General features: G+C 40.9%; 1 protein-coding gene across 2 annotated transcripts; it reads left to right on the forward strand.

Annotated features, from left to right (window-relative positions):
• The first annotated feature begins 4,300 nt into the window (after positions 1 to 4,300).
• Positions 4,301 to 25,959, forward strand: csrnp3 (cysteine-serine-rich nuclear protein 3). 2 transcript variants are annotated; one of them, XM_076107972.1, is made up of 6 exons: positions 4,301 to 4,571; positions 5,384 to 5,424; positions 19,694 to 19,862; positions 22,009 to 22,268; positions 22,449 to 22,745; positions 22,947 to 25,959. In XM_076107972.1, exons 3-6 carry the CDS (start codon positions 19,700 to 19,702, stop codon positions 24,081 to 24,083), a joined length of 1,857 nt encoding a protein of 618 aa, XP_075964087.1. In that variant the 5' UTR covers positions 4,301 to 4,571; positions 5,384 to 5,424; positions 19,694 to 19,699; the 3' UTR covers positions 24,084 to 25,959. The 2 variants fall into 2 exon arrangements, with proteins under 2 accessions (XP_075964087.1, XP_075964097.1); XM_076107982.1 differs by lacking the exons at positions 4,301 to 4,571; positions 5,384 to 5,424 and adding an exon at positions 16,313 to 16,602.
• Positions 25,960 to 26,678: the final 719 nt, after the last annotated feature.

The raw sequence follows: 26,678 nt of genomic DNA on the forward strand, positions 1-26,678 counted from the left end.
GACTGATTATGGTAATTGTTGTTCTCACAGGGTAACAGGCAAAGTTAATAAATAAATGAATACTGCTTTAACTATTCTAAATCCACACCACCTTTAATTAATAATGAAAGAAAATGTATTGCAAACAGCTTATGTGTGCGACCAAAAAGTCTGATGAATGTGCTACTGCATGATTTTGTAAAGTTTGAGGATTAGTAACCTGTCGTTGGATGCTATTGTTCTTTGTAATGTTTGCAGTTTAAACCGTGGCAGGTAGCGAGAGTTTATCACTGTAGCTGGAAACGGGGTTTTTGAAAATGGCGAGAGTGAAGCAATACAGTAAAACCGTGGGCCTGAAAGACACTAAACCATTCTGCAGAGCTGAAGGGGGGGGGGGGGGGGGGGCTGCAAAGTTTCTTGCATGCTTGTTTGTTTGAGCTGAATAAGCATATTGTTACCTTTTTTGCTTCCCACATCAGCCCGTCCCTCACTAAATACCATTCGGACAGCATGTTCTTTCAACAGCCACAGGTGGATTTCTGTGGCTACAGTGGAGTGTTACAGCGGGGGACTGCATACTGCAACAAAGCACGGTCTGTCGTGGTTAACCATTTCTGTGACCAAGCCTCTCATGGATGGTGTCAGTGATGCCAACATGTCATTCTTCACTTGACACATCCCTGATGACGTGCATGGTGGTTATGTGTTACTATGTAAAAATTGAACTGCAGGTGACAACTTTTATACACTTCACATAAAATGAGCTGACACCATTATCAGCTTCACTGCATTCACAAACACACACTCACACACACACACACACACACACACAGAGTGATAATTGTACTTACGGTTGGTGAAAGTGAAGTTGATGATATTCTCCCACAAACCACAGTCCAATTCTGAAGTGTCTCTAGATGTGTTCAAAGTTCCCCTTTAGATTAATTGATCGATTAGCAGGCCAGCGGGAGTGGGACAGGAGATTGGTTGCTGCTCACTCCGGTCCATCTCTTGGCTGAATTTCCATTGTGGTGCAAATGTATCACCCGGTACTCTGACTACAGAAGGGAGAGGACACAGGTCACTACACTCGACAGGGTTCCACTTTCTTTGCAGCCTGGGGGGGCCTCTTTCAGCGGCAGAGAATTGACAGGCTGTGCACAAAAGCTCTCTGAGCTCCCTAAAGAGAGACACGCTGAGTGATTCTGGTACTATGTACGGCAGAGGCCTTTCACACACAGGTAAACACCCTAACAAACACACACGTGTCCACAAAACATTACATTAGACAGTATGTAAATAAGTCAGTATAGAAATAATTTACCTGATCTAACATATAGAAGCTCAGCTTTTTTTTTTCTTCCAGTGGTTAAAAAATGTTCTTGAGGAAAAAGTACACAAGAAAAAAATACTCATGATAGTTCTGTCCAGTGAGATGCGTTGAATGAAGGTCACCGGATAGCCGCTGTTAACCCGAGAGGAATGCATAATTCAGACAGGCCAGAAAAGAGTGTCCTGTGTAGCCTGTAAGCATTCACATCAGGTTACACTGACAGGAGACGACTGACAGCAGAACACTTTGCTTCACAGAGAACCTGTACTTTTCAATAACACAAGAAGAGGGAAACATTGACACAACTTTCCTAAAATTGACCTCAAGTGAATTTTATACACACGTTATTTCTGTTTTTTCATGTGCTAGGTGCTAATGTAACAGTCATGCTGAAATCAAATACCACTTGGGAGTATGAAAGCATTAAAATATCCATCTGGATCTGGAAATGAAGACATTTAATGATACAACAGTTTGTGCACTGTCAAATCTCAGAACCAAATTTACTGACAGTGTTTACTTAGTTTGCTGTGTAATGCAATAACGGTTTCAGAAATAGTTTTGCAGTTTTGGGTGAATAGTATTAGCTTTTTAAGTGTGTGGTCCCTCTGAGCTTTGTTTATTTTCTAGGCCCTCTTCAGTTATTTGTGATAATTACAACATTTATTTCAATTAATATGAGAAGCGACCAGACATTAGACGAGACAGAAAAAAAAGAGCAAAAGAAGAAACAGACAATCACATGCACTGATTCAAAATTCAAGTGCAGCAATGCTCCCAAACTAATTGAATAGTGTGTGTATTCACTCGACTGTTAGCTGAAGTCATTATACAATATTTGACTGGTTTAAACCAGGAGTTTGTGCTCATCCAAATGTGTGTAAATAGCTCACTGATCTATTTGTTGTACTCTTTATAGTTGTTTTATATGTAAATACTGTAAGTTTTGTGTTAGTGTTTTTGAATAATTACTGCTTAAAGTAGAATAATAATAACATATTTCGTACTTGACTACAAGACATGCTGCCATGTTCCCTTTATGCATGCCTCTGGTTTTCATTGTCCTTACATGAAGGCAAGGTTGTGCTTGAAATCCACCTTGTTTATTCATGTTTATTAATGTACTCCTTGAAATTAGCAATGTAAACATCATGTCTCTGTTTAAACATAATGTGATTAGCATGCAACTGTGAGGTGAATTAAGGGTGATTGAATTTCAGCCTTGTTTAAAATTTGCTTGTGAGACAAGGCAACATTTTTGTTGTTAGTGTTTGGCTTGATTGGTGTATATTAGGCTAAACTTTTTTTTTTTTTTTAATAATAACATTGTTACTGATTTTGTTGTAGTAGTACACCATGTTCATGTTCCCATAAAAAGGTTGTTCAACATACTAGCTGTGACAACTTTATGACCTTATGATGAAAACATTTTCCTCACCTCATGCATTGAAGGGTCAACTTCCTGTTTGATGCGTTGCTCCTCCCACCTACGTGATGTCACACTTACGAGGGCATTCCATGTTGATTTTGTGGCAATAGGGCTCAACAAAAAAGCGTTTCATTTGAACTCATCCGGTCCATTGGACTTTATGTTCACCCACGGCTGACACAGTGCGCCGTCTGTCTCGGTTTACCGTGTCTTTGTTGACTCCCACAGAAGGGACAGAAGGGACTGTGGTAGGACTATAAGTGTTTGAGGTGTAACTGCATCCTTTTTTTTCCCTCCAGCATGAGCTCCTCAGTGAGAAGCACAGGCGGCCTTGCTGCTGCCTGTTCAACCACATACATATCATGTTATGCAAACATCTGTGGAAATGTGATACCTCACTAAGAAGTGACTGAGTATGGGGTAAAAAAAGAGTAACAAGGCTATAGTTCATCCTGGCTCACTGTAACGGCCTACTGTCATTTCTTACTGGGGCGCTCTACAGCAGAGCCATTGTTCATGCTATTAGTAACACCTGTGTTTTCTGGGGAAGAATATACAGTAATGTGCTACACTTTCTCTGGCTGAATAAAGAAACTATTCTGAAATTGTACAAAATGAATGCAACATTCACTTCTCCCTTCATGTCCAGTAATTACCAAACAAACTAATATATATATATCATAATGATTCAGGGTCTTCTTAATCTCGACAGAATGAGCAATAAAACCCACTCGTTTATCTCTGTTTGTAAACGAACATGACGAGACATTTTCTAAATCGGTTTGTTTGGGTCTGCACAACATCTGTAGTTCAACACTGTGGCCACAAGATGACGGTGTGCTTCAACCATATATTTGAACCCTCTACTCCGAGACGTCATGTGTTATGAGGCCTTGATGTTGCATATTTTATTTCCACTAAAAACAAACAAAGGCTTTCCTGTTACAAACTGCTTTAATCCAGCAGAGGCCCTTTACATGTGGTTGATCTAATTTACAGGACCCAGTAGGATCCTAACTCAATTTGATATAGTGGGACTGTGTTTGCCAAGGCATCTGTTTCATTGTATAAGCCTCTCAATCAGTTGCATTACCACGTGTGGCTACAAAGTCACAGAGATCACTTGAATACTATACATTTTAAGGCGGGTGATGTAAAAGTGATGCAACAGTGGTGCAAAGTTCAGTTTCTATGTAAATAACTTCAAAGCTACAGGAGAAAAACAACATGCAGACCTAGAAGTCGAAGTCAGCTAGATTACCTGTTTAATTATTGTTAAAGCCTAGAATGAAACCGCAAAACTGTGACTTCCTTGTAGGTTCACTTTCAAACAAATGACTAAGAGTCTTCATGGACAAACATACGATTAGATTTTTTTTTAAGTAATCGCAGCCTTTAAGACGTCCACACATTCCTGTTTAATATGTTTTAAAGTCACAATGAAGCGCACATTCTTTGGCAATAGTCGGCGCACATGATGATACAGTGCGATGTGCACTGGAGCCTACAGCGGGCAGGCAGCAGCGCTCTGCGGCTGATTCCTGCTTTGTAAATCCATGATTGGACAGACTGAGTCACGTTGTCCGTGAAGCTGTCAGTCCGATTCTGCACCATTGTTCCCTGAGCAAGCCGAAAGAAGTGCTTGTTAAAGCACCGTTATATGCGGCGATTGTGCCGGTTAGTCCAATGGTACCCGGGAGAACCGGTACCGGGTTTTAATGATCTCACAGCGGAGGAAAGGGAAACTGGCTTAGCGGAAAAACTGTGAAGTCCATTGAGAGAGGGGCGTCTTTGACTGGCTGGATACAGATGATAGTAACGAAATGAATGGTGAGTATGAGCAAATCGTAAGTGATAGACCTGTATTTAAACACATGCATTGATTCGATTGGGGGGGGGGGGTCTATAATATTTGTGTCTCACGTCTTTTCTCGGCTGCATAGAGGAATTGGACATATTCTGTGTTTGCAGGCTGTTTTGTGACCTCAATATGTTGGGACCCATCCCTGAATGGTCCATTTGTCAAACTCTTCTGAGCATCACACCTCAGTCTGCATAGGGCAACTGAACAGTCATTAAGATTAAGGAATTACACTAATAATTAAGGACCATGTTTTCTTTGTTCCATCCAAACTATTGGCCATCTCAGTTCACTGCACATAAAATAAACACAGAGCTCAGAGGGGTCTTACATGTTAGAGCTCCGGTGCCTTTGTGTGTAATATTTTAGGTCGCACATGTTTGTGGTATAGGCTACTATACCAGGAGCCAGCTGACTGGTGTATGGCCAAAGAGAGTCTGGTTCCCCGCAGAGCCTTCTGCAGAACAGGCAGAGAGCCTGTTCCTCTCCTGCCTCCCTGGGGATACCCCCCTTTAGCTATAAGAGTGGCTCACAAAGAGATTTGGATAGAGCTCTGTCAATCATCTTATACATCAACGCTGAAATTTCCCTGACAAAACCTGTGCACTGCAACACGTACATCACAAAACACTTTGTGCTCATCTTGTTTAGGCACCTTGTGTTAGCTGGTACAACAAACATGAGTTAAAGTCACGTTTTGCACAATCTCGTAGAACTCTAGAAATTAGACAGTTACTATTGCAAACTAAATATTTCTATTTCTCTTCTCTATTCTCCACAGAACAGAGGCGGGTCACTGCAGTGTAATATTATTTGCTAAAGGTAAGACCACGTCTATTTCTTGCAGTCTGAAATATCATACTGCCAGCCTTCACAAGGCATTAACATATTGAATTCATGCCTGCGAGAGAGACGGCGTTCAAAGCTCGCGCAACTGCTGCTATACGCTGCCACAAAATACCCTCTTGATAACAAGATATGATGTGATGTTGATGCAGACAACAGTGTTTAGTCAATACAGACAGCTGCGCTATTCTCACTGGATTATACCAGAGAGATGCCTGTGATATCAAAATGATGAAAAGACGGCGTGTCCTTTCTAGAGTATACGTTGTATTATATGCTTGATATTTATTTTTGATTACAGGCTTTGACACATTTCCAAGGCAGACTGATAGATGAGGTTTTCTTTTTACTGTTGCCTATCAAGCCACGCAGTTATATGTTTATGTTAATGTAATCAAAAGATGCAGATATGTAAACTGTCTTGATTCTTTTTTCAATGTTTTCAACACATAACGCTTGAATATGGCAGCATCATTATCCTTCCATGCCTTTCTTATTGTTCCTCCGCCATCCTCAACAGACCATTCAAACATGCAATCACACAACCATTCCATCTTTGTGATTGAGATTTGAAAAGTGAGGGGGGGGGGGGGGGGGGTGAGCGATGTGTGTATGAGTGATGTCCTATCATCTGTCTCCTTAATCTATCTTCACCCAGTCCTCAGAGGAGCCGAATATAATTAGCACACGTGCCACTGAGTTTAAGGACATTGCAACATTCAGTAGATGTATTTACTTGCTAAAGGCTGCATCATTAAGTTGGCTTATTTGAATATGTGATTCAGTCATGCTGCTGTTACATACTGTAGCACAGATGGCATAACGCTTGATACAGTGAATTAAAGATCCATTAAAGATTCACAGGAAAGGTGTTATGGCTTAACAGCGCTAAGGAGAGTCTCTCTGCAGGAGGCTGGTGTGGGTGACTTGTCTGCACACAAAGGTTCACATGCACAGCTAAATCATTTTTTTTCCTTCTATGTGGGAACAACACGAATCCGTGGCTTCGGGCTGCACCTGGAGGTTCAGGCAGATTTACTGAGTGAGGTTAAAGGTCACATTGTAAGTTGATGTGGGGAAGGCTTTAGATTAAGCAAGAAATGAAAACAATCTGCTGGCTTTGTTGGTCCAAAAGAATAGAAGGTTTTTGCACCTTGCTTAACATCTTACCACCTCTATGAGTGAGAAGAATCTAACAAACATTATCAACTTTTAAAAATACAATTCTCTTTTTTTTTTTGTTTTTACCATTCTATATGCTAAAGAGTACACCATCATACCCAGAAAAAAGAACTCCATATAATGCTCAGGCTCAAAGGCTACAACTAAATATTTGATGTATGAAATAATAAGCATAGGAAGTATATATAAAAAGAAGGAAATGACTCATACACGTTGACATATTCTAAATACAGCTCATTTTACTCGTGACCAAGATAAGATATAGAAGATGTCGATATTTTCCTGAAATTTGCAGATTTTATGTTCTATTTTCTGTAGTTTTTGGAGGATAAGACAACAAGCTAACAGGCAGGTAAAGGCAGCAACGTATAGATTGGTAGATTAGGCAGCATTCTCTGATTCTATATGGTTATTTTGTCTTTTTGATCAGTTGAGATGTTCTGTGTGATACAAACAACCAATGATCTTCTAACCGGAGCCCCCAGTAATTCCATTCAGTCCTTTTCTCATTATTAATTGTCACTGTACATGTTTTATTTCTTTTCACCGAACACCAAATTAAAAGAGCAGCATCAACGAAGTAGAGGATTGTCGTGTGAACTAATATCTACCTTTTAGATTACTGAGCAGCTTTGTGCATCTCAGCAGGGCTCATGGTTCCAATTTAGATGCTTTTGATGTGACTCTTTTTTTTGTTGTCTCCGGCTCCTTCCTGGCTGAGCTTTGGGCTTTCACGGTTCAGGGCTGTGCTCTCTTGAGATGTTGCCATGACACCTATTTGGAATCTTTTGTCTGCTGCCAGCTAATTAAGTGTTAAGGAAAGAAAACACATTGCTCTGCCTTGATGTGTTTTATTTGTCGGTGCACCTCCTCATAAACGTCTTATAGCTAGTAAAGACGTCAACATCTGAAGTATTTCTGTAATTATTTGTTTTATTTGCAAATATTCGACAGTCAGTAGGCTACAGATTGTACATTTCAGTTTCCAGTTCACATTAATACAATAATAACACAATTAATACCCTTATTCAGTGATACTTGTAATGCTACTGCATTGATACACATGGAGTTTTGCCCCCTGAGCTTGTTATAATTTGCAAGATAAACTATATTTTGAAACGCCTTCATATAAGGCATTTAAACACCACATTCACAAAATGTTGAACCACTTCTTCAGTGCTTCTCATGTTGGGTTTTGTTGTGCTACATGTAAATGTATAATTCTATGAGGTCAACGAGAGCAGTGCAGAGCAGTGCAGCGCGGCGGCCTTGAGTTAACCAATGGGGCAGGCTCACATGCACTAACACGCACTAAAAGCATGTCCACAAAACAAGGAGAAGCTCGGATAACAACATACACAAAAGGAGAGCGACTTAATTCTCTTCCCAGGTAGACAGACTGCAGTATATCTTTATGTAGCAAATGGTTGTTTGCTGCTACAGCAATGCTCTGTAGTACCGTTTAAAGGCATTGAATACACATGTTGTCAATCAGCTTCTTTGAAGTAGTTTTCTGCCAAGGTTAGAATGGATGTTTGGTTATCACACTTGGAAGATTTCTGTATTTCTAGTTTTCTCAGTTGTCTTCATTGGTGTGTGGTTTGTGTTTGGCGGGACTGAGTTGGGAAATCATGATGCTATTCATGCACCCATAAGGATTTGAGTCAGAATCCGATAACAGTTAGTGGGTTAGTTTGATCACTGTCCGTCAAATCTCTTCAAATCACCCACACAGTCCTGATAAAGCAGCGTTTTCGACGTCTTCATAAATAATATCTAACCATGGCTGTTTGATAGCTTTACATTTGATTGATGCTTGGCTATTGAGTCATGATTATTTATGTGCATGTGTTGGCACACTTTGCCATGTCTCATAGTCTGACGACGGTCATTGGGACCAAAAGCTTCGATAGTACAATTTGCACAATGGAGATATGTGTGCGGATGTTTTCTGTTTTTTTTGGTTTTATTCCAGAACACTTTAAACCAAAGGTCTGATTATTTTACCTGTCATAGGCTACTTTATCAACGGAAATGCTATGCGAAGGAAAGCACTGTTCTCAAAACGTAATTAAAAAGAAAAAAGCACCATTGCTGTAATTATAGGATCCTCACATAGTTTTTCAACATCATGACAGAATTAGAAGTAAAAAGTACAGGTTTTTTTTCTTATGTATATTTGAATTATTGTTATAAAGGGTAATATATCTATAAGTGAAAATTAACTACATGCAACTACATGCCTATTTCACACACTTACAATTGCAATTAAAATCCTAACCAGCAACACATTGAATAATAAATAATACATTAGGTGTGTATCCTGGATAACTATTCTTATCGATATTTCTCAGGAAGCGTTTTGTTAAAATTCTTTTTTTTTAAATAACACTCTAATTCACCATACTGTAATCACATGCAGAGCTGGCCCACTTCACGGATTTTCTCAGATAACAGTGTGAATGTTTTGCATATAAAAAAAACGATTCAAGATCTCCACATGATACTGGCTATATATAAATGATAAGGCTTGTCTGCAGAATATGAACTCCACATCCCACAGCTTTCCCAGTCTGAGTGAGAGATGAAAGCAGCCCCGTCTCTATGAAATGCTTTGGCAGCTCTGTTTCTGCCAGCAAAACCGGCTTTTGCGAACTTTCAGGTGGCATGGGAAAATATCGTCATAAATAAAATATAGAGCCATGAATAATTTAGGCCAGCATTGCGATTGACATGAGGGTGAGAGTACCTGACTATGCCCCCGCTCTGAGTGACTTGAATTGCAGCAAATCAAAACATGAGTCTGGATGTGGAGTTTGTTCGTTCACGCTTGTTTGCTTTGGCGTATTTTTTGATCACTGCTTGTAACGACAAAGACGGTTGAGATGCTGCATATGAAATGTCTTCTCAAAGATTACACTTGAATTTATGCATGTAGCTAATTTCCCTTAAAACACTGCTTGTGCTGTTTGGTGTGAAATAAGAAAGATGAAAATACACATCATGCCAGAAGTCAAACGAGTTCACAAGCCCTCAGTAAGTTCTTGGCAGATTTTTCTCATTCAAATAATTTACGGTTGTACACTGGCCACTCATAGTACTGGCAGTTTATTCATTCTAACTCATTATGCTGCAAACTGGGGCAACTAGATATAAGAGCCACCCTTTGCTTTGGACCCATGTGGTTAATAAGGTGCTGCGCTTTCTCTATTGTTCTATAAGGAGGAAGAACAGATCAATGATTCCCAGCACTCGGCTGTACTGTAGCTGCGGGAGGGAGGCTGTAGCCGGCATCACCAGGCTGCAGCTCCTCCGTGTGCTGAGTGCTGAGCAGTGGGCTATACACTCTCCTCCCTTCCCCTCTCCCTCTCCCTCTCTCTCTCTCTCTCTCTCTCGCTCCTGCTACCCCCTCTTCCCTCCTTTCATGTGTGTGGAGCAGATCTGTCTGCAGCCTCAGGCTAGTGCAAGTTAACAAATGTACAGAGAGCATGTGAAGTCTCATTTGCATAAATCTGTAGATGTCGCTGCATTTCTTTAAATGGATTCCTTTGTGTTTAATTGCTGAATGTTTTTTTCATCCTTCTGCGTGATGAATTCTTTAAAGGCTGACTGAGAATGAAGATGACTGCATTTTACAATGATTGTTATTTATTAGCATAATTTGTCCGTCTGACCTTTATTGCAGTGCAATGGAAGAACAGCCCGAGCAAATATTTATTGTCACTGTCACTGAACAACTGGCAGGTGTTTTTCAGTGCTCTGTACCTAACATGGGCAATGAGTTGGGCCAGTTGCAAATGTGCTAGGGGATTCTGCATAGATATAAGGTTTGTAGATGCTATAGCTTAATTGTAAAATTTGCACACGGATGTTTTGAACATAACTGTTTTTCTGCTGCTGCACTATTTCAGGTTTTTATGCACAAGCTACAACCCTTTGATTTTATCCATCCTTCGCATACATGTAGATTTGGTGCGTGGTCGCTATATGTTCTCCAGGGAAAGGCTGCGAATGACTGTTTATTGTGTCCTGAACATGATGCTAGCACATGCAGATTAAGGCAGATGCCCCCTGACCTTTCACAAAACACTTTCTACTTGTCATGTATGATTTAGGAATCTATTGCACCCTACAAAACAGTGTCAATGAATATATGAGCAGTGTGTTTGTGTTCTCTCTGAGGCAGGGATCTCCTCCACTGACATCATCTGTAGCTGTATAATCATCCAGGCCACAGCCTCTCCTCAGGGGAGTCCAGCTGAGACCTAGCCTCCCTCTCTTTATATCTATCTAGTTATCTCTCTCACACCCTGTGCATAGCTTTCGCTCTCTCTCTCTCCTTCAAGGTTGCCGTGTATGGCCGTGTGTGACACCAGTGATGGATGAGTTCGAACACAACCTCAGACTGGCTGCATGGCCCAGGATCTTTGCTTAGTCTTTGCGTCGTGATCCCATCCGTTGGTTATACTGGAGTGCACCCTCAGTCACTCAGACCAGGTCTACTCCTGTGATGAAAAAAAGCGTTTCTCACGTTATAAAAAAATAAGAAAGAATTAATAAAAAAGATCTGCCAAGCCATCTGGGCTGAATAAATGTGTGCTTCATCACTGTGGAAACACTAGTAGTCTGCGATGCGATCAGCCATATTGAATGTAATAGCCATTTGGCAAACGCAGATACACAGCAAGGAAGCAGATTTGCAATTTATACCAGTCTATATCCACACAAACCCCCCCCCCCCCCCCCCCCCCCCAACACATACACAGTTGGCGGTCGTACAAAGAGTCTGATGGTCCTCCTGGAGGAATTGCGTCCCCTAAAAATGATATGTATATGCAAATAATTAGTGTTTATGTATGTAACTGACTTACGGATGATTTACGGATATTATTCTGCAATATTTAACACCAATGCAGATGGGATGTTCGTGTAGCACAGGAAAGGTGAGAGTGTGAAGGGCTGTTCACTTTGACACAGACTTCGACCAACCACTGTTGCTACTAGTAACATTTAAAGCTGCAACAAGCAATTTCTGACCACCAGGGGATAGGAATGCTCAAAGCAAACTCTGTTAATACAGCTGGCTAGTTGATTTAGTGCAGCTAATGTGTAAGCAAACACTTTGGCATCTACCTTGCCATCTAGAGTCATGTTTCTGGTTGCCTAGGTCTTCACTGGCCTTTTTGGTCTCCATCAACTCCTTTAGCTTGCTAAATGCTTGACTTTCTCCACAAGCAGCTTGTTGGAAGTCAGCTGGCTCTACTGTGTCTCTACTGTGTAGAATCTCAATTGGCTCGGCTAGAGCAGTGCTCTTGTGCATAATGTTCTGTGGGCCCAAAAAACACAGATGCCCATTGAAGTCTGAACACTTTTTGAAGTATGCACCCATTGATCAACTTTTAATGGAAATGAATGGAGTGTCATCTTGGAATGCAGTATCCAGTTTAATTAAATACTCTGATCTGAGCGTGTTAGCCAGAGATAGCTATCTATGACGTTATAGGCGTTAGATCATGAGAATGGTGAGACTCAACCATACACTCTGATTCACACTCATGTGAACTAAAATAAGGAGCTTGAGGAGGCTCAAAGCTGCAGTCAGTGTCAATAAATATTCAAATTATCTCCTAATGCATGTCTAACCATGACCATGACGATCCTTCCCAAACATGAATCAAGTTGTGGTATAAATACACTCTACCAAATGTACCTCGCTGATACAAAATACTGATACAAAAGGATCTGTAGTTGGTCCTTGTGCCACTCTCTTTAATAGGTGCCTGTTTGCCAGTATGTAGATGAGAGTTGCTTCAACATGAGTCAAACATTGTAACTGCATCGACAATCTGTCAGAGCTGCGTTTGATGATTGTAATAGAAATCCAGCAAATGTTTGTGTGCTTTTACATACTAACATCTGTGGATCTATTTCTCACTGGATGTCCATTATTTTTCAGGAGGCAGCTCTGGTATGAATGTTGTAGTAGCTTTAGGTTGGCAAAAGCCTGCTTGTGTAGCTTATGTGTTTTTCAAAGTGATCTGTGGTACATGTGGGGATGTGGGACGGTCCAGGAGAACTTTTCATCCACTTAATGTTTATGGCCAGTGCAGGTATCTTTTATACCTTCGGAAATGCACCATAGGTGCAATACAGATCTTTTTATGAATGATGGCAGATGGCATTGATCTGTATGGTGCAGCTTCATAGTAGAGCTGCAATATGCAGCTGATGGCGACCTGATGGAGACCCTTGGACATTGGACTTGAATCTATACAGGGTGAAAAACCTGCCATCTGTCCTGTATGGTATTTTAATAGTGTGAGATAGCTGTGTTAAGTGTTGAGATGGATAATGGCTGTGAGGAAGATGATGAGCAGAGTGGGTGCAATGATTCATGTTTGGTTCGTTCCAGTTTCTTCCATTAAAGGTTCTGATTCATGGCCACTGCCGCTTAACAGTGGCTGAATGTGTTGACATGAAGCCAGACAGTTACCAGTCAAATGTTTTGGCGAGATCACTGACGAGTTTATGTAATGATTGCTTTTACAATTTGCATTTCAACTCAACACATGCACACCTTCCCAAAGGCCCTGTCTCACTAATGTTGTGCAAAGGAACCCTGGAAATAGCTATTGTAGGAATGTTGTTGAAGAGGCAGGCAGGTCATGTGTCAGAGTATAGTCAAAAGGCAAGCACTCTCTTCTTCTCCCGCTTCCGCTTTGTTCATGCTCTGTAAAACAGAAACAAACAAACAGGGTAAATTAACCTATACTGTTCTTTTCAAAAAACGTCCCCAGTATTTGTAGTGAAAACAACAAGCACTCCTCTATTTGCTTATCTGTGTTAAACAATATGACTCTGTTCGGCGATATCATTAAAAACATATTTTAGAATTTGCCTTTCATCTGTTACAGTGGGGAGTTGGGCAGGACTTTTGCATATGACCTCAATAACAGTACGCATACACAAATGATTTATTCTAAACCTTTTCTTTGTTTGATTTTTTTTTTCTGCTGTTTTCAATCTTCTTCATTGAAATAAGAAAGCCTCTTGAAAGTCAGAGCAGATATAGGTCACCATTACTGGCGCAATGGTGTAACAAATGCCATCTCCCCAGCTTATGTTTTGCATTTTTAGGTAATGGGGCAGTATATATGTGTGATGCTCTGCTCACGGATGAATCATTAAAGAAATGCAGACGGGGTCGTCTAATAATACCTTACATCAAAGTGATTAGAAGAACAAAAAGGCTAAACTTGGATAAATATATTGTATTATATGTATTATCATATTACACTCTCCTCATTGTTATTGTCACAGCGAAGTGTTAATCTGTGCTGTAACATCATTTTGACTTTTGAAGAGAAAGTGACAGTTGAGTTGTTTTTGCTCCTGAAATGTAACAGAACACAGAAGATATCAAATGCACTTAAATCAGACATCCAGATTGGAGTTCTGTGATGTGTACTTCACTGTGTTGATGTTTTCAGATAATTGTAAGCAGAAGACCCCTGAAATAGAATTATTCTATGATTCTTGTAAAGTGTATATTCATGGTTCTATTCATATTCAATAACAGTCTATTCATGGGTTATTGTTGTTGTGTCACAATTATTAAACCTGCTTGGTTGGAAGCATTCATTTTGTTCAGTATGGCAGCCAGAGTTAAGCCTAGACATTTCATTTGGAAGCTTCAAAACCTCAAGAAAATCAGGACGTATTAGTATGGGTTGTATTTATTTCATTTCATATTCATAATATAATTACGGTCATATCAAACAGTTTTAAAAAAAAAACAGAAAACCAGGCATTGGCTTATGGATTCACATTTCTATTAAACACATTTAATACTGATGTCCTTCAAGTTAAGATTGAGATAGAGAGAGACAGACACACACACACACACACACACACACACACACACAGACACACACACGCATATCAACTGTGACATCACCAAACATGTTTCTGCAAATATACTGTGTTTGTCGTTTTGTTTCTTGTTTCTGTCGGCATACAGACGGGGAACAAAATAAAGAATTGCCTTTAATTACTGTAATAGACTGAACAGGTGTTCCTTTATCACGTCTATCCACCCGAAGGTATATGCAGTAGTGTGTGTATCTTGTTGCTGCTGCTGTTGTGTTATGATGCTTCCTTGGTTTTTGGCCCATCTAATTCAGCCATAATAACCGACTGTAATCTTTGAGCACTCAGCAGAGTCTGTCAGAGTACTGTCAGTACACATCCACTGGCTTCCTGTGTGCTGTCTGCATCTTTAAAAGGAGCCATTTCAATGGCCGAAGTCACTCTTAGAAGGGATATAAACCCTTAAATAATGTATTATTCCCACTACTAACACTACTACTCTTTCTACTACTACTACTACTACTAAATACAGCTTCGATTGCTTGACAGTAGTCAAATTACTTCATGAAATAATAACACTGAGAAAAATAATAATTTGGCTTCTTAATTACTATACAGTTCATACCGATCTTTGCTTAAAAAACTGAGATTCAGATCTATCATGATCTTTGAAGGCCAAATTAACTTAAAGCTGCTTGCATATACAAGAGAGACAACAGGGGTGGAGGAGGTGCGCAGTGCTGTGGAGGCGAGGGTCAGTGAGTGCACCGTGAGGATGCAGAGTCGAATGACTGTTTTCTCCAAGTTGCATCAAGAAAACACAATTGATTTAAATCATGCAGTTGGGAGTTTTTTTTATGTCGCTACTATTCTTACTGCATTGTATACTGTGTTTGTTCTCAGAAAAGATTATTCGTTTGTAAGGACTGTAATGCTACGTTGGCTGTGCCTTTAAGCTTAAAGCTATCGTAAGAGGAAGTGCAAGACCTTTTATGTTGAAGTACGGCCCAATTGAGTGCAAGAATGAAATAATGGGTCTCTGACTGCACATGTTGAGGCCCCTCTAACTCCTCTGCAGAACTTCCTGGCATAGGAAGTTTTGGGATCACATTCACTACAGTGCTGACAAATCATTCTTATGTAAACACTGCAATATTCTGTCATTCAATTTGATTTTATCCTGGATGTTTTTTGTCTTAATAAGTTATTAAAGCTTTTATTTTGTAGTTTTATGCTCACTTGATGGTCCTATTGTGTTGTTCTTTGCATCGGATGTTTTTTACTTTTCTCATTCTCCCCCTCCCATTTGCCATTTCCCCCTGAATCCCCTCCTCTCTCCATCCCAGTTATACCCCCCCCCCCCAGCTCTTCTCCCACTGCCCTCCATCTCTCATACATCCCCCCGTTACACCTCTCCCGTTATCCATTTCTCCGACATTCTGTCTTTTTCCCTCTTTCTGACCCCCCATACCTCTGCCTCCTCCTACTCCCTACTCGCCCCCCTCCCCGCAGCTCATGTTGGTAAAAATATCTGCAGACAGCAGGAGCAGAGGCACTCCTGACTCTCTCGCTCTCTCTCTCTCTCTCTCGCTCTCTCTCTCTCGCTCTCTCTCTCTCTCTCTCTCTCTCTCTCTCTCTCTCTCTCTCTCTCTCTCTCTCTCTCAGACATCCCACCCATGTGATCTCACAGGCTGGCTCTGCTTTGCTCCAGTCTGGCTTCTGCCTTTCAGCCGGCTGCAGCTAATGAGCCTTTGTGTGGCCAGAGAGAGAGAGAGAGAGAGAGAGAGAGAGAGAGGTGGTGGGGGGGGGGGGAACCCAGTGACAGGGAGTTAAAGTAAGAAAGACTGTCGTCTTGCAACAATAAAGCATATGGTACTGACAGTGCAGTCAGAGCTGGAAATTTACAAGTCTCTCTCACACTCCTGCACCCTTTTTTCTTATTCCCGTGGAGCTCAGGGGTCGCTGCAAATCAGTGGACTGAAACAAAATGGGAACTTCTTCACTCACCATGTTTCACCTTTTTTGAATAGCCACATTTATGATTGTGTGGCTGAGCTGCTGTGAGAAGAGGTGAAAGGAGTCTCAGTCTGCCAGTGGATACAGGTCAGTTCTTCCTGTTAGGGCCAGCACACACAGAAGAAGTGCAATCTGGTCATCGAAGGACTGATGTGTCATGACTTGCACCAGATGCCATAGGCTTGTTAGCATCACTTGTGATGAGTGTTTTGAGCCTTGAGTTGTCACATTGGTTTTATTGTGACTGTGGGAAAATTGTGAATGACGAGGGGGGGAAATAATTGTATTCAGAGTGCAAGTGTGCTACAGTGCCGAGAGCGCTGTTGATTAAGGACAGGAGTTGGTTTCCACAGTTGATGTGTGTGCACAGGCAAACACAGGGAGGGGCTTTCCAAGCTGGCTTTTGCTGCATTATTTTCTCTGTGATTTTCTCCCTTGTATCATAGTGTAAGGCAACAGAGAAGACAAAGAAAGAGCGGTTAGATATGAGAAACAATCTCTGGTTTTTATTTAGCCTTCATAAAAAAAAGGGGGTTCAGCCAGATTACCCACAGCTCTCTGTTTTATGATGTCATGCCCATCCAGTGTCACGATTTTAACTCTGATTTCATGCAGTCATAACAGAATGCAAATTAATTAGTAATGTGTTCATCTGAGAAAGTAACTATATAAATATAATTACATAATTTGCTTGTTAACTAACATTGGTGTTTTAGTATGAAGAACCCTTATACACACTATGCAACGCTGGAAACACTGTCATATGGAAACGCACTAGTTGTGAGGGTACATAAGAATCTCCATGGAAACCACTTTTTGGTATCAAAGCCGAGTGCAGCATCAGCTGAGGGCTAAGCATAGAAATAGGTTTCCAACAATGGTATTTAATTGGAACCCTCGCTACGAAATGGATTCAAATTACATTTCTGGTGGAAATTTCCACTCCTGTTTGCCAACAAATGACGTGGGTTGTGCAATACATGAATTTATTTACTGTTTCGATGTGAGATGTTAAATCTCTCGAGACTAATTTAATATATTTCAGCATTAGGTAATTAGTTAATGTCATTATGTCTTGTCAAAATTGCTCAGAAGAGAAAGCAGATTGGTTGTTTTCTGTCAGTAACTTCAGTTATTGGGTTTAGAGAATCAAAAAGATGGTTAACTCCAGCTCAGGATGCCTCTTATAGATTTTGCTTCCAAATTAATATCAGTTCTTTCAGAAAGGAAATATTTTCAGTGAGGGTATACCCTGACTGGCTCCTCTCTCCTCCACTTTCTCCCAGACGGAGGATGCCTCACATTCCTTAGTTGAAGGTAGAATTGTTTACTCTGGAGGTCCTCCAAATGCTGGCGGTGCCATGTCACTGCGCTGAACACGCACAGCCTCCTGGGAACAATGACCCTCTTGCTGGCAGCGCTAGTCCTCTCTGGGTTGCACCTCTTTCTCTCAGGCAGCATTTGCATCTGCAATGACTCGATAGCAGAGCCCAGATGAAACGCCGTGGCTGTCTGTGAATGGAACTCCCCCACAAGCTGCTCTGGCTAGATAGACAGAGTGGAGACCGGGTGAAGATGCATGCTGCATTTACTGATTCCAGTTGCCAAGAGAGAAAGCGGTGAGGGGGAAGCTGCCAGTCATAGCAATACTTGCTGTGCCACAGCAGCACTGTTGTGTTAGTGGGTTTATTTTAAAGTGTGAGATGACGTTCCAGCTGCTGCTAATAAAAAAAGAAACATAGGGCTCTTCAACTAAATACATTAAAGGACTGCAATTTCAGCAATGTCTCATATTATGAGGGATTAAATGCGTCCTGCAATATTACAGTCATTACACATTGACAAATAATTATATTTGTAGGGAAAAAGCAGTTATCAAAATAATATACTTTTTGACAGTTACAATGCAGTAGTTCCAGTGTAAGTGAGATTAGTTTTAGTGTAGTTGACTGATGAGCTTGGTCTAATTGCATCATCAGTCAGAGGGAGTTAATGGCCCCTCTCAATTGACATCGAAGTAGTTTGTAACACTTCTGTTTCAACAGCCTCTGTATGAAGTGCTGCCACAAACATTTAGCTGCACCTACACAGCTATAAAAAATAGATAGCTTTATTCATTTATTTTTCAGAGACATGGGCACAACAGTGCTGTCCCTGATTTAACAGCAGAGATACTGTTACAGATAGTATTATCATGGCACTATTTAATGATAGCTATCACTGAGAGCTCTGTAGCCGGGATAATATCCTTTGGTCCATTTCTGATATTATAATTTTGTAATTCTTGACTTTGTTGCTGATTATAAAGAAAATGAGAGCCAATCACAGTACGTTTTCTTTCCCTGCTCTGCGGTGATTGTAGGTGCATTCACCTGAGGCCTTTTTTTTCAGTAGGAAGCATCTGACCTAACAGAAGCTCATTTCAGATGTACAGGATGTCACTCATTATCCTGTCAACAACAGCTTCACCAATTCCTCCTCCAGCACTGCATGATATAAGATAAAAGTACACATCACTTTGTGTTGTGCAGATTGTTGCCACAGTTCAATAGCTACACAATGCACATCAGCAAGTGCACATCTGCAAGTGTATGCACCTGTAGAAATGCAACGTCACACTAATACTACAGATGCATGTTGGAATTTGTTGCATTGGCTTTTAGAAAAAGCTGCAGATGTTTTTTCCCCCCCTGTAAGATGCAGTGTAATACATTTTAAGCCTGTGGATATTTATTTTATTTTATAGTATCAGCAATTAAATATACATAGTCGCTTAATTATCCATTTAATAATATACATCAAGCATATATATTGTGCATAATTTTACCGTGACCGGTAGCAGTGCAAGACAAGCTGGTCCAGTATCTTTTTTTCTCCAGCCTCTCAATCAAAGACAGTGGAGTGAACTTCCTGTAAGGCAGATGCAGTATGTAATTAGCAGCTTTCTCCTTCCATCTCAGCTCCTTTGTGCCAATGTGATCATTCACCTAGGGAACGCCTCGGAGCTGGGATAGTGGCAGGAGAGATTTTGTGTGTGTGTGTGTGTGTGTGCGTGTGTGTGTAGGGAGGAGGAAGGGGGAGTCAGGGTCTCATTGCTAATTGAGTGTGTTGAGGATTATGAAGGCCCTTAACTGGATATTAAATAATGTGTGGCCCCTCTGCTGTCTTTCGGTTTCAGGTGCAGATGCAGCGGGCCATGAGTGGAATACTGAAGAGGAAATTTGAGGAGGTGGAAGCCTCCTCCTCCCCGTGCTCTTCCTTGCGGGAGTCTGATGATGAGGTCTCCTGCAGTGAGAGTGGGGATAGCAGTGACAGTGTCAACCCCTCTGCCTCAGGCCCTTTTACCCGTGAGTGACTGTGTTTTTTTAAATTCATACATTGAGCTCAGTGTGGCTATTGAGAGTAAGGTTAATGTTGTCATTTCATCTCAAGGGGAAAACATGCTAAAGCACTGAAAGGGGTTTTTAATCAAGAAAGGAATAACACTCAGATACAATCTGATTTTGTAGCTCACAATCAATGCAGGATGCAGGTCAGGCAAAACAAATCTGCATGTCTGTAGATAAGGGAGTGTAATATGAATTTACTGTCGTAGCTGAGTTGAGGAGAGGATAGGAGGCTGATTGATGCTAAGAGTGCAGTGCTGTAATAAAGGGGAGGGATGCACAGACAGCCTCCCTCATTAGGGAGCAGCATCAGCTGCTGATGCAGTCTCAAGCTGTGTGTGTGCAACATTGATGGTAATGTAAAAATATAAATGTACCGCTCTCTCAGAACACTATTATTTTCATTATGGATAGATCTGCCGATTATTTATCTTTTAATTAGTTAATTGACTGGTCTATAAAATGTTGTGGAGAAAAATGCCTCTCACTATTTCCTGAGGCCTAAAGTGACAATTTCAAATGTCAAACAATTAAAACAGAGAAGACCAGCAAATATTTCTTCACATCAAATAGGTTGAGACCACCAATTGCACTTTTAAAAATGACTCAGAAAAAATGTATCTCCAAATATTTGGGTAATTAATAAATCGTCTGTTGATCAACTAACTGTTTTAGCTGCAGCAACAATTATATTACAATAGAATATTAACAAGACCTAAACAGCTGCAGATCTGCAATGCTTGTTTTTGGTTCACTAAAATAAATTCACAGCTAAGATTATGGGAAGCTCACCAGTTCCAAAAGAGGTTTGCTACTGAGAGAGTTATTTCTGGCTTGAATTGACTTTGTATTAAAGAATGCAGTCGTACTGTAATCGAAGATAAATCAACCACAAATAGACATGTCTCCTCTGCAGGCTCAAAAGGATACTGAAGACATCACTAATAAGTAACGCAGTCTACATGTACATCTTAATATCTAAGAGATGAGACGGCATGTGAGTGTAATAGATAATACAGTTGTAGATTATTAAATGTATGTGCACAAATACTTACATTTCACCTTTTTTTTTTAAACCTTTAATTAAGAGCAATTTTTATGATGCCCAATTATTTTTTATTTTTTTTAAATCTGTGTAAATGACCTGGGTGACAGGGGCCCTGTAGCGAGACATAAGTAGGGTGCTGCAACCCTGGAGGCTGAGCTTGGCCTCTGTGTCAGCTGCAGCTGCTGGTAGCTGGGGAGAAGGTCTGCAGCAAAAAGGGAGCTGTGCTCCTGGGAAGACTTCACTGCTGTGAAGTGACATGTACAGTGATTGACTGTCATTGCAGAAAGATGAAAGGATTGAATCCTGAGTGGTTTTACATCCCCGTGCTGTTGTGTTAGAGAGAGGAGGAAAACACCTGTGTTGTTGTGTTTTTCTAGAGAGTAAAGGAACATTATAATACCTTTAAAATACCTGTGAGTTGTTGATTTTTTCCCCCATCGGTTAATATAGACATCGGGTAAAAAAGCTAATTATAAAGACCTTAACATCGGCTCGGTGTTTTTACACCTAAAACATGCTGATAGCTGTTTGCATTTTTCTTTGTAGATAGTAAGGGTGGGGGGGGGGGTTGGAACCAGATGGTTTCTATTTGTCCTGTCTGTCTGATATGGGGTGAACGCTGGGAACACTGCCTCTGTGAACCAGCACTCTTCATCTCTGGGCCAGGCAGGGGATTATTTATGCTCCATCATTGCCCCCCTCTCTGCCTCTCCCTCTTGTAGAGCTCTCCTTAAAAAGACACACTGATGACTCGCATGCCAAGCGGAAGCTTGTGGATCTGATGAAATCCTTCCCTACAAAGCTGCACTAAGATACATAGAAGCTTGCTGTAATGGCAAGAAAGAATACCTCATATTTAAGGACTAAACTCTCAGCATGTCTGTTCTGCTGCAGCATGAAAGAATGATAAAAAAAAAGATGCATTGGTTTGCAGTGTAGAGCTTTAATTCTTTCCACATTGGATTAATGAATTGTCAGAAACAGTTTACAACCAAGATGAAAAGTACTGGCAGTGTGCCACTTTTTTTTTTTTTTAACATTAACCGTCTTCCTTTGCAGCTGACTCAATATTGAAGAGAGAGAAGCGGCTGCGGACGAGGAGGGTACATTTTGAGAATGTGACCGTGTACTACTTCAGCCGGCGGCAGGGCTTCACCAGTGTGCCCAGCCAGGGAGGCAGCACGCTGGGCATGTCCAACAGGCATAGCTGGATCAGGCAGTACTCCCTAGGGGAATTTGCCGTGGAGCAGGAGAGGATCCACAGAGACATGCTCAGAGATCACCTGAAGGAGGAGAAACTCAATTCAGTCAAACTCAAGGTAAATGCCTGGTAATCTTTAGCAGAGCAATATTGACAAATATTTCTGTATAAGGGATTTCATAAGCACAGAATATATCAGTATCAAATATGTGAGTGAATTTGAAAGGGATCTGGCTCACTTTGTTTTTGTTCTCTCACTTTTATAAAATGGCTTGGATCTGATTCCGCTTGATTTCAGCTGACTAAGAATGGCACGGTGGAGTCTGAAGAGGCCAACACGCTCACGGCAGAGGACATCTCTGACGACGACATTGATCTGGACAACACGGAGGTAGACGAGTACTTCTTCCTGCAGCCACTTACCACTAAAAAGCGACGAGCACTGCTGCGCTCTTCTGGGGTAAAGAAGATTGACGTGGAGGAGAAACATGAACTGCGGGCTATCCGGATGTCCAGAGAGGACTGCGGCTGTGATTGCAGAGTCTTCTGTGACCCAGAGACATGTGCCTGCAGCATCGCAGGGATCAAGTGCCAGGTAAATCCCATGACATGCACGTCTTCAGCTTTATCCTTGCCCTGCTGTACATTTAAAGAGAAGGTGCAGGGATCAATGACTGATATAGTATATTAAATAAAGCACATTCATTATTTGATACAATCATGTCATTATCAAATTACACAGGTCGCCTGTTTAAAAATAAAATGAATGGCACAGTAAATGTTGTGTTTACCTTAGGTGGACCGCATGTCATTTCCATGTGGCTGCACAAAAGAAGGCTGCACCAATTCAACTGGGAGAGTGGAGTTCAATCCCATTCGTGTTCGGACCCATTTCTTGCACACCATAATGAAGCTGGAACTGGAGAAGAGCCGTGAGCAGCAGCAGGCGTCTCCCACCAACGGTTACCACAGCGAAACTAACGACCTGGGAGGCGGAAACTCTCTCGTTCAGTCCCAGCACAGGTTGGAGTACTCTCTGTCAGACGCCGTTCCACAGGCGGCCAGCATGCACCTGCAGGCTGCGGAGGAGATGGAGGAGCCCCTGGACGACGAGGAGGAGGATGAAGAAGACGAGGAGGAGGAGGAGGAGGAGGAGGAGGAAGAGGAGAATGAAGACGACGATGAGGACGAGGAGGATAGTAGCAGTGTTTGCAGTGTCTTGTCTGACTCCAGCACCCAAAGCTTAGCCAACAGCGACTCTGAGGATGAGGATGATGAAGATGAGGAGAAGTCAAAGAACTTTCAGGGTGTCACCCCGTCAGTGTCTCATACCGACGTTGTCCCCTTGTCCTCTGTGCTGTGTTACAAGAATGGCTCTGTGGCTCATGATAACCACATAAACGGAAACACTTATTTAATGAACTCCTCTTCAGCTGAGTACTATCAGCTGGGGAGCTCCAGTGCCGTCTCTAACGGCCAAACCAGCCGACCCAGTGAACCCTTCGGGGAAGCCTTAGCATTCCAAGATCCAGTCGCCACGACCAACGGCAACGCGGCCCAAGGACCATTCAACATGCCTGCCGAGCAGGACACAGACTACTCTAATCAGACTGAGGAACAATGCACAGCTAATCACCATTTCACGCTGACCAACGGCGCTCCTGCCGCCCCTTTGACCTGCTACACATCTGATCAGGAGAAGAAGGTGCTGTCCAAAGCAGCTTTTGCGGAGCAGCCGGACATCCAGAACCAGACACAGTTTAAAAACTACTTGAACAATAGCACACAGGGTTCTTACAGCACTTCATGTATGACAGCTGAACAGCCGCAGCAAGAGTCCGGTGTCAATGGCCATTCTGACCTGAGCTTACTAGGAAACAACACTAACAACCTCCCTTTACCAGACCATTGCCCTGAGGTCACAGCCATTTAGTGGGCCTCCCCTTTCGAAGTGTTCTTTCATCATTACGTCTTCACTTGAGCCTGACCAAGTGGTATTTTAAGGGAGCATAATCATGGCCTTTCTTTTTGCATTATCTGACCTGAGCAATTTACAGCACCGGAGTACATTTTCATCTGTATCTATAAAGCCATAGGGTCATGATGGAAATGTTTTATTTATTTGTTCCTGAGGGTTCCTCCACTACAGCGTGTGCTGAACTGCAAGATGGAACAGATAAAACAAATCTTTTGTTCAACATCAGTTATGTCATGCTTTGCAATGTATCTTGTAATTTCAGATGTAAAGTTCTAGTTTTAAGCAGATATTGTACTGTAGATGGAGATTTTCTATGTCTACTGTATGTGTCAAATGTGCAAAAAGGTTTATTGTCAGTTTATTTATTGTTTCTGAATTATGTGTATACTTACATATTGTAAATGTTTTGATAACAATATGCATGCTGTTTGGGCAATCTCAGTGACATTTAGGAAAAAAAAGAATTGCCATTGTTTTATATGAAATGTGTTGTGTACATAATGTACATTCCTCTTCTTCTTTTTGTCACTATTATATGCTTTTCTATGGTTTTGAAAAGCATGAAAAAGCCTGAATTCTTATTTGTATGTATGGAATACAATATCAAAAGCATAAAATGTCAAGAAATCAATTCACAGCATTTTGGACTTGTGTGTGGGGTCCAGTGGCATTGCAGTTAGTTTTAACTGATGAATACTTGAACTGTGGAAATATATTGCCCCTCACTTGTTTTATGTCTCCACTGTTCACTCTTAGAATACTATAATTTGCAGCAGGTGCCACAAATAAAGACGAGTTATTTGAAGCATTTCATTGATACTGGGATATTAATAAAGTAGCACTTTGACATATCTCCAAAAGTATGAGAAGCTTTTAGAGACTGTCATGGCCCTTGTTATTGTACTTAAAGCACCATTAGTTTAATAGATAACATGCCACAGCTTTGCTAGTTGTATACGGGGGAAGCAAATGTTCAAGGTTGACAATCAAAGCTCATTATCAAACATGATTCATATCAGTAATTAACAGCTACACAAAATGACTCCTGATTTCCATGAGCCATTGATTGTGACTTAACAGCCAGATGTGAGAAAAGTGTTTACCAAAAATCTGTGAAAAACCTTTTAAGAGATCTTTACAAAGTCACTGACAAAAAGGAAATGGGAGTGGCCGCTCAACAATTGGAGGTCTGCAATAAGTTAGCGAATAGAACTGCTGTACTATGTTGCTGAAGTTCTTTACCTTGAGCTCTCTGTTCCTGCATGAATACAGATATTTGTCCCTCTTCCAAGCTTGCAAATATCTGCCCATATTTTATAATCAGAAGGGTCAGTACCAGAGTTTTGGTGGTTCTGTCGAGTAGCTGGGACCTCTCGTGCTACTTCGTGCTACAAAAGTGTACAGACTGCTTTCAGGCAATCAGTGGCATCAACATAGCCTGTAGATTAGATCAATCGTGCCAAAGCATACAATGTGAGACGGCTAGATACAATAACCCTGCATCCAGTTAAGACTCCTGTGTTGGCTTTTGGTTTTCCAGTATTTATTATGAATGATATATTGAAATGTGTATTTATTGTGGTTTACTATGAAGTCTGTATTAAGTAAATTGCTTCACTGTCTTAAAATTGTCTTTTGTTTCATGCTGGTTGTGAGTTGTAAAGCTTCATGTGCCTGATTTATTTATATTTCTTATTCTGTAAAATGCAAACGTTTGCACAAAATGGTACCATTTCAATGCGTTTGGTTTTCCAACTGTCGATAGAGCAAACCTCATTTTCTGTCGTTTCATTTTTAACATGGTTCTGAAATAAATTTGATTCAAATTGCTAGTCAACATTGTACAGTTCAGTGATTTCTTAGTGCAAGGCGCCCTCTGCAGATCACAGGGAGAAATGAGACAAAGTGGCTCTGAGTACTACCCAACTTAATTTATTGACCTAAAAATAAGACCTCTTAATACCAAGACAAAAATAGACACTTTCCATTTTAAGCATACACACACATTTGATCCGTTTCTCACCCAGTCTCAAGCTTTAAAAAGGTATTTACACTGATCCCCAGCCATGTCAACAATAGTGCCTGCACCAGAGATTCATTAGTGGACTACAGTTTAGATGTAGAGGGAGCGTTTCAGTTTGACCTTCGATCAACAAATAGAATTCCTTCGGTGCATTCATTTCACATTAAAAGTTCCCCATTGATAAACACCAGAGAATAAAATTTGAAATAATACAGATTAACAATGCCGCTATTTAAAAGAGATCAATTCATATAAAAAAAAAACAGTCATGACGTTTGACATGTATGTTGTTAGTAACGCACTGACTGTAGGTCAAATAAAAATGCATTTCAATCATCAACAATAACCTACATTTCACTTATGTAATGAGCACTTGAAAAAAAAAACACCTGAAGTACAAACTATTTGTATGTAATTTGTGTTTAAGGGCCAGCTCACTCTCTTTCATAATGAAAGTCCAAACTGGTATTCAAATGATCATTTTTCATGTCTATGTATTAGACTGCATTAGTTATAGCTAAGTGGAC

Source organism: Anarhichas minor, unplaced genomic scaffold (assembly GCF_050575085.1).
Source record: "Anarhichas minor isolate MPS153535 unplaced genomic scaffold, ASM5057508v1 ptg000004l, whole genome shotgun sequence".
Taxonomy (NCBI): Eukaryota; Metazoa; Chordata; class Actinopteri; order Perciformes; family Anarhichadidae; genus Anarhichas; species Anarhichas minor.

Bases quoted from the DNA above. Each gene is read 5' to 3' on its own strand.
- csrnp3 (XM_076107972.1), top strand. From the start codon at position 19,700: ATGCAGCGGGCCATGAGTGGAATACTGAAGAGGAAATTTGAGGAGGTG. The intron at 19,863-22,008 runs GTGAGTGACTGT...CTTCCTTTGCAG, and splicing joins TGCCTCAGGCCCTTTTACCC to CTGACTCAATATTGAAGAGA. The intron at 22,746-22,946 runs GTAAATCCCATG...TGTTTACCTTAG, and splicing joins TCGCAGGGATCAAGTGCCAG to GTGGACCGCATGTCATTTCC.